Source organism: Cyprinodon tularosa, unplaced genomic scaffold, assembly GCF_016077235.1.
Source record: "Cyprinodon tularosa strain WSP-4 unplaced genomic scaffold, ASM1607723v1 ctg243, whole genome shotgun sequence".
NCBI lineage: Eukaryota > Metazoa > Chordata > Actinopteri > Cyprinodontiformes > Cyprinodontidae > Cyprinodon > Cyprinodon tularosa.
Window position 1 is genome coordinate 461,608 of NW_024038903.1, and position 8,003 is coordinate 469,610.

The window sequence follows — 8,003 nt, forward strand, 5'->3', positions numbered from 1 at the left end:
TTTTTTGTAAAGTGTTTTTCCCATCAATAATGGTTTCCATATCATCAGCACATACTGATAGCTGCTTCTTATCCTGATTTCACTCAGTAGAATAAACAGATTTCCGAGTTTCTCACCAGCCTCTGATTGGCCAGGGCCGGTCAAGCTGAAAACCCGATTACCAGCCATCCTTCTTGGTGCATCTCTAAATATTTTGACTGAAAATTTGGATTCTCCTGTGTATTATGTGTCCAAAAAAGATTTTTTTTTTATTTTTTTATTTAAACACTGAAATACATCCATGGCTTCAACATATTAACTCTGATCCAGAGCTGCATCAAAAAGGAACAGCTTGAACTTCCATGTGTCTGTGCACCAGCCATTTTTGTAAACTCTTTTTACTCCCAATGACCGCCCACCTTGTGCTTGTTAGTTTGTTTACCTTAAACAGCTGATTACAGGAGGTGGCGCAGCTCTGCCAGCATTAAAAAAGGCACTTGTAGCACAGACTCAACACACTTTAGCCCCTACTCTCATCTTCCCACCTCTGTCATCATCGTCGTCTTGGCGCACGCTTCCAGTAATCTCTGCAGAGTTGTCTGAGGCTGCACTCAGCGGGGGGAGCCGAGGAAGATGTATTTATCTCATTGTAGTCTCGCCGACTGGAGCCGTTCACAGCCATTTTATCTAACTGCTAACCATAATGCTTTGCAACATAAACACTGGAAGACTTTTCTCTGATACTATGACGACAAAGGCATCCTCAGTGTTTTGAATATCACATCCATATGGTTCTTTTCTATGTTAATATAACAGGCAAGTCAAATTAGCCAAAGAGGGAATATTTTACAGTTTATGTATGAAGTCAAAGAATGAAGTAAAATGCATTTTGAAGTCTGTTTTCCATAACCTTGAGTTAGGCAGAAAACTCAAACAGAAGACGTCAGCCACTCTGTTGGTCTGCGATTGTTGAGCTTGTCCAGTACCAGATGGTTAAAGAAATCTTTTTTGTGCACTCCATACTTTATGATTAAATTACACTTAAATGAGCACGGTTTGGATTAGGCAAGTCCTGCCTGAAATACTAAGCTGTCCTGAAGGACTTGGTCAGATCATAACATCCTTTTTTTCTGTCATTACACCTGATTTAATTATTTAAGCTTTCATCTCCACTGTTTATCGCATTCGGGTTCAAGAATTGAAGATGTTTTGAAACGTTGTCAAAGCTGGTGATAATCATTGGCATATTCCTTCGTTAATGAACCACTTCTCAGTCCTTCAGATGTGAGCAGCTTGTTTTTGACCAATGGTTTGGTTTGATGTGACAAACTTGCACTCCCATACAACTAAAAGCCTCTATAAAATGGAAAAGTGTAAACCCTTTCTTTTTATGCTAATGCTGTTACATGAACTTTTTCTCATTTACTTATTACTACAGAAGTACATTTATTTTTCTTACTTTGCTTTTTCGCTGACAGGTAAAAAAAACCTTTACATGTTCTTTTTTTTCTGTGAAGACATGTCTATGAATGTGGAAGGTTTTTCAAATGCATTCTTATCGCTCTCCATTATTAATCAGGTCTATTTGGCACATAATGAATGTACTGCATATTCAATATAGGACATGTAATACATGTGACAACGCCTTAGATTATCCACATATCAACACTAAGCTGTAATATTGCAAAGTATATATGTAATTATTAAAAATTAATTATCTTGAGTTTTGATTTTCTGAAATAATGTAACAAATTTTAACCTAATAAACTTGAGTTATAACATTCCTGGAAAATGAAAATTTCTTCATCAATATAAGCAAAAAAAAGGACAGCTTTAATAGGAAAATGCAATTATAGAATATTAATAAATGAACAATAAGGGCTATATAAGATTTATTTGAATAATTACTGAGTGAAAAACGAACTGGGAACACAACTACTTTCACTTTTCCCAACCGAGGTGAAATTGTACATGAAGGCTCTAAAATGTGCAACACCCACTTAAAATTAGGAAGAAAAAAAAATTTCCCCACCCCCCTCTCACAAAAATAATGTTTAAAAAAAAGAAGTTTTTACAGCTGTATAGCATGGTGGTGGAAGCATGATGTTGAAGCTCTGTTTGACTGCAGTGGAAGTTCTATAGCATACAGAAACAATACAGCTGCTTTTATGCTGACTGTGTGTTAAGTTTACGTTCACACATTTCTGACGCTAATTTCGTGTTTTGAGGATTTTGATGATTTGTCTTGATACACATAATTACAACACACAACTCAGAAGGTTTTTAAAAACATGCATTTGGTGCACAAGACTGCATTTTTAAAGCACAAGGCCTAGTGTTCGCCCTAAAAACATAGTCCCAACTGTTGAACTTAATAGTGGTTGCATTATGCTGAGGGTCGATGTGATGAGGAAAGAAACTCTTTATAGACCTCATTCTCTGCTAAATGCTTAGTCACTATGGGCGTGCTTCAGTGGCACAGTGGTTAGCACGCACGACCCACGTACGGAGGCCTTAGTCCTCGATGTGGGCAACCCGGGTTTGAATCTGACCTGTGGTCCCTTGCTGCATGTCTCTCCTTCTCTCATACCCTCTTTCTTGTCAGCCACTGTAGAAAAAACCTCAAAAAACAAAAATAAGTTGGACACTAGTTGTTTCAACACCATCCAAACACTAAAAAAGTGTTGAGACCTATAGCCACAAATGTGCTGGATCCTTGCACAAAATCTCATATCTGAGGGAAATTTAGACCTTTTAACCTAAGGTGCTTATTTTTGAATTTGTGGGAAAAGTCAGGATACCTGAGGAGAACTTAGAGAAAGACCCTGGCTGGGCTTCAAAGCCAGGACCTCCTTGCTGCACAGCCACAGTGCTAACATCTAGACCACTGTGCAAGCAGTAATGAATATCTAAGCCAATATTAATAAGGCTGTTTTACCCTGCATGTCACTTTATTCTGGTGTGGATTAGAGAGAATCCTCAATTATTTCAACCCTCTGCTATCTGGTTTTGTTTTAAAACTCATTGAAGTTTTGATATATTCAATTTGTCTCAGAAAGAAATGGTTTAAGGCACTTTGTAAAACCTTAGAGAATATGATATCATTATGAGTGGATAGTGTGCAAAATACTCTTTTTTTCTATTTTGTCCTGCCAAAGTAAAATCTAATTTATAAGGTCCACCTTAAGGCCAAGTTTTTCATCAAAGTGCTGAACAATAAAAGAAAAAGACAATAAACATTAAAACTGTTTAAATTGTCTGTCATTTCAGACGTTTTTTCAACAGGAATAACTAAAACCAATGATTTGTTCTAAAGAAAGGGATTTTATTCACACTATACCTGTTAAAATTCACCATGGATATATTTTATTCTATTTTCAAGTTTATGCTTTGATATTAGAACAAAGAAAAGTGAAATGAGAGTGATACACATATGCATCTCTCAGTATAGATATTTTTGACTCGGTATATGCTTCCCCTTTTTCTCCCTTTTTCTTTTTTTTTGTTGAAAAATATGAACTCTTGCACATGGAAACATTTAGGTTGAAATCTACTTGTTGAAATTTTCTTTTAGGGGGCAAAGCTGTTGTTCTCACATTAAATGTCCGTGACCATATCATTCAGGGAGGTTTTAAAACCTTCTTGAAAGCAGTCATCCATCTTTTCACTACTGGCATCTGGCTTTGATACCAGCTCTCAATGCAGTCCTTCATGCAGGAGATACAAATGCTCACTGACACCATATGTATAATATAAAGCATGGACCTGGATACTTTGAAACTGTAGTGCAGGGTGAATATGTGTAATTGTAGTATTAAGGCGCTTTGATGTCCTACTATAATTTCTACCCATCTGAAAGGGAGTCTAAGGGCTCCCTGATGAGGGTTTGCAGTGCCCCTCTGTCCAGACGGCTCCTGGCCTCACTCTGTAATTATGAAAATGGAGTGTTTGTATTTATAGGCTAAGCCCACAAGCGGCTACCCTTCTCTGTCTTGCAGCTGCAAAACATCACTGGAAATCAGGTCGTCCTTAAGTTCTCTTAAATCAGCATCTTCTACTCAAAACCGTATTTTCCAGTGATGGTGATCTGATAACCTGCAGCTTTCCTGGGTGCATCTATTTTCAAGCACAGTTGTGAAACCGTATTGAGTGGGTGGATGTGGTTTTAATCAAAACGAGCGAGCAAGAGGGTAGCAATGAGAAACGAGTAAGTGATCATAAAGTTCATCAGTCCCAAAATATTGTTTTCAAATCTGTTCTTTTTAATATTTACAATAAATACACATTTTTTACAGTATAAAATCCATGTACTTATTCATATAAATGTAAGTAAAAAATAATGCACAGGACATCAAGCCCTGATAGTGTACAGAGGGGCTGGATCCCAGAGATTCACACGGAGAAGAAAAGAAATTCCAAATAGGATGACAAAAAATAAAAAAGTCAGAAGGCAGTTCAGACACATGAGGCAGTTTAAATAAAACATTGTCTCTGCGCTTGTTAGGCAACTGTATGTGCATTTTTACCCCTGTCAACAAGAACATTTACATATTTTTTGGGTTCTGTTACAAAGAGTTTTACAGTAGCACAGTCATAGAAAGGCACTTTGTGTCAAACACAGCGTTCCAGTTCTGTCAAAGAAGAGTAGTATATACAGGGCCAGCCCCTTCTTGGTCTGCCTGCTCTCAAGCAAACGAAGCTTTTCCAAAGCTTTCTTTATACAACCAAAGTAGTACCAGCTACAGTTTTAGGGAAAAAAATACACTAAAACGTTTTAATTCAATACTATATATATATATATATATAAAAGAATTTGGCCACTTGGAGAGCATTTTAAATAAAAAAAAATACAGCTGAATCACAATCAAGTCCTTTGGTGAGCTCCTTCACATGTGTCTCTTCATGTGAAGCGCCAAATGGTCAGACCTGGAGAAGGCGCGCTCGCACAGGTGGCACTGGAAGGGTCTGTGTCCGGTGTGTTTACGGAAATGACGGGTCAGCTCGTCGGAGCGGGCGAATTTCCACCCGCAGCCTTCCCAGCTGCAGTGGTATGGTTTCTCACCTGCGTGGAGGAAAGATAAGCACAAGAGTTAGATTTTTATTATCTATTTAAAGTTTGGGTCAGCATAGATTGTTGCTGCACAAAACAAAAGGGATAGTGAGGATGGAGCGCCTACCTGTGTGAGTTCGCAGATGTGCCTTCAGGTGTGAGCTCTTGGTGTAAGTTTTTCCGCAGCCGGCAAACGTGCAGGTGTGCGTCGCCGTGCGTTTACGCGGCCATGTACGCCTCCCTCTCTTCGGCTTGGACTCCATCAGCTCCAGCGGGGATGAAGGCGGCGTGAGCAACACCCTTTGCGCGCCCGCGGGCTGCAGGGCGAGACCCTCGTCGTACATCCCGAAGCCGGGATGCGGAGCGTGGTAGGGCATCTGCATGTGAGGAGCCTGAGGGTGGTGCTGGAAGGACGCAGCCGTGTTGTATTTCTGCTGGAAGCACATCTGCGCCTGGCAGTCTGTAGCCTGCTGGTCGTCTGGGCTCAGCGGCGGGGTCATGCTGCTGGCCGCCCGCGGGGAGATGGCCACACGGGGCTGCTCGAAGGACATCATGCATGAAACGTTGCCTTCTTGTTTGATCCTGCTGCAGCTTTGAGGGACCATCCCCATCACGGGGCCGTAGCTGTCCATTGCTGGCTCTATTTTGATATTTTCCGGGCGGGGGAACTGCGCCGTGTTGATGTAAAATCTCCCCTGAACGCCGGGGTTGCGCGCGACACCGTAGCCGCCGGGTCCGTCAGAGCGCAGCAGCTCCGTCATGAGGCTGGCGCCGTAGGGAGGAGGCGGGGAGCGGTGGTCCTCTGCGGGGTACTGCGGCACGGAGTTCCCGCTTGTTGAGTACATGGGATCAGCTGTGCCAACGTATTCCACCGCGCTGTCCGATCCAGCCGTGTTGGAGAGAATAAAATCCAGATCCAAGAAATTGCTCAGATCCTCGTCGTCCTTTTTGCTCTGACAGTCCAGACTCTGTACCAGTTCAAGCATGGAGCAACCCGTAGATGGGTGTTTGTCCATCTCTTCTTTCCACCTCTGCGCAGAAAAAAAAAAACAATAATTAGACATTATAAATAAGTTTGCACAGAATCACTTCAGCTTTTCTTGCGCACAAAAGTTATTCAGTCTCTCCTGCAAGAATTCAAACTTACATTTTCCCAGTTTTTTTCTCTTTGGTTTGAGAAGGTCGAAAACGATGGCAGCATCACTCCTGACAGGGCCATCGCTCAGTGGGATATAATATTTGCACAACTTCTGATCTCTGTTGAAGTTGAGCCGCAGCAGTTTGGAGCGCTTTCACTGTCTCCTTCTCTCTCTCTCTCCACAGCTGCGCTTCAATCACACCAACAGCAGTTTAAAAGTGGTAGGAGGTCCTCCCCGACTTTATAACTCTCCAAGCTGAGATAGAGCAGCCAATTGTGAGAGTTCAGGAAACGAACGTAAAGTCTGGTAAATTTAGCTCTTTATAAAGCCGCTTCTCTAGGCTGCCGGCTCAGTGCGCTCTCTGACTGTGATAGGAGAGGCGCTCGGAGCCCTATAAAGAGGAGGATGACGTAGGCAGCAGAAAGAAAACCATATACTTACGTAATATAAGCAGAAGAACAGGTCTGATGACAGAAACAAAGCCTTAGGACAATCTGCTCTAACAGTTTTATTGAACATTTAGTTGTTCGTGTAAACTAAGAATGTGCCTTAGGCTCACTCAAAACTTTTTTTTCTCTTTTTTTTTTCCAAATCAAGAAAAAGGATTCTGATTAAAGCAATTAACATCCATACAATTAAACTGAACGTTAAATGAACATTTTCCTTAAACATATCTGAATTTTAATAAATGTGTAAAAATAAGGTTGGGTTGAATTATATTGGAGCATTAGTTATTTTTAGCACTAATGCTTAGATCAGATTGTACGCAATTTATTTGAATTATTTTCATTTCAGTAAACCGTGTTTGCTTCTTATTTTTTTATGCAGTGTCCTTGTTTCTAATAGAAAGTTTTTTATGTGGGTGTCAGACTGAAATTTGTATTCGAGTTAAACTGGATTATCTAGAAAAAGAAAAAAAAAGGAGAAAAATTTGGCTTTCATGAGAATGGTGTCTCACCTTGAATTAATTTGACCAATTAGCCCATTCATTTCTCAGGAATGCCTCATACCTGCTTAAAGAAATAAAGACTTATTATAGAAGGACAAAGAGGGTGGGAAAATTATCTTAATGAGCTAAAATGTGAGTTTTTTTTTTTTTTTTTTTTTTTTTTTTTTTTAGAACAATGACAACTTTAAAAACGTGTCTTTCTATAGCAGGGTAAAGTGACTCCAGGCCTGCTGTCTCATCCACCTGCTTGGCGCTTCTCGCTCTCGGCTCATTATCATTAATGGAAAATGTTTTGTTTTTTTTGTTCCCTCACAGCAGGCTTGTCCAAACAGGCGCCAGGATCGTCTGAAACGGTTGTTCACGCTCGGACCACTCGCGATGTAAACATGACTTAAAGTAACATCTCTTTTAGGTGTAAATGATGGGAGCGCGGTGTCGATTGGTCACATATTAGCATAAGAACAGGGAACTGGCTCTGCAGAGAGGAGGCTGGTTTCTGATGGATAGCAGAGCAGGAAAAGTGTTGTTCTTTTTCTCCCCCTGTTTTGTTAAAAAAACAATCTAAAAATGTCACAAAGAAGTCAATAAACACTGAAAGGTTGATTTAACTGAATACATTTAACACTGTCAATCACGACTGTGGGGGAGCTGCAGAGATCCAGAGCTCAGGTGTGACTTCAAATCTTCAAATTTAGTCTAAGGTGGGAAGTGGACTTGAAGAAAGGTGGTGGCAGTATCATGCTATGGGAAAGTTATTTTCCATTACAGAGGAAATCCATTTCAGTTTCATTGTCTTGTTTTAAATTACAACATATTTAAAATTATGGTAAAAATAAGTGTGCTTATTAAGTATTTTTATCTTTGTCCTGAAATAGCTGATACAACT

At 40.2% G+C, this 8,003-nt stretch overlaps 1 protein-coding gene across 1 annotated transcript; it reads right to left on the reverse strand.

Moving 5' to 3' along the window:
- Positions 1–4,220: 4,220 nt before the first annotated feature.
- klf2b (Kruppel-like factor 2b) lies at positions 4,221–6,542 on the reverse strand. Its single transcript, XM_038287721.1, has 3 exons — positions 6,177–6,542; positions 5,157–6,060; positions 4,221–5,041 (listed from the first exon to the last, which is right to left on the reverse strand). The coding sequence occupies exons 1-3, from the start codon at positions 6,246–6,248 to the stop codon at positions 4,866–4,868; spliced, it is 1,152 nt and encodes a 383-aa protein (XP_038143649.1). The 5' UTR covers positions 6,249–6,542; the 3' UTR covers positions 4,221–4,865.
- Between the last annotated feature and the right edge of the window lie 1,461 nt (positions 6,543–8,003).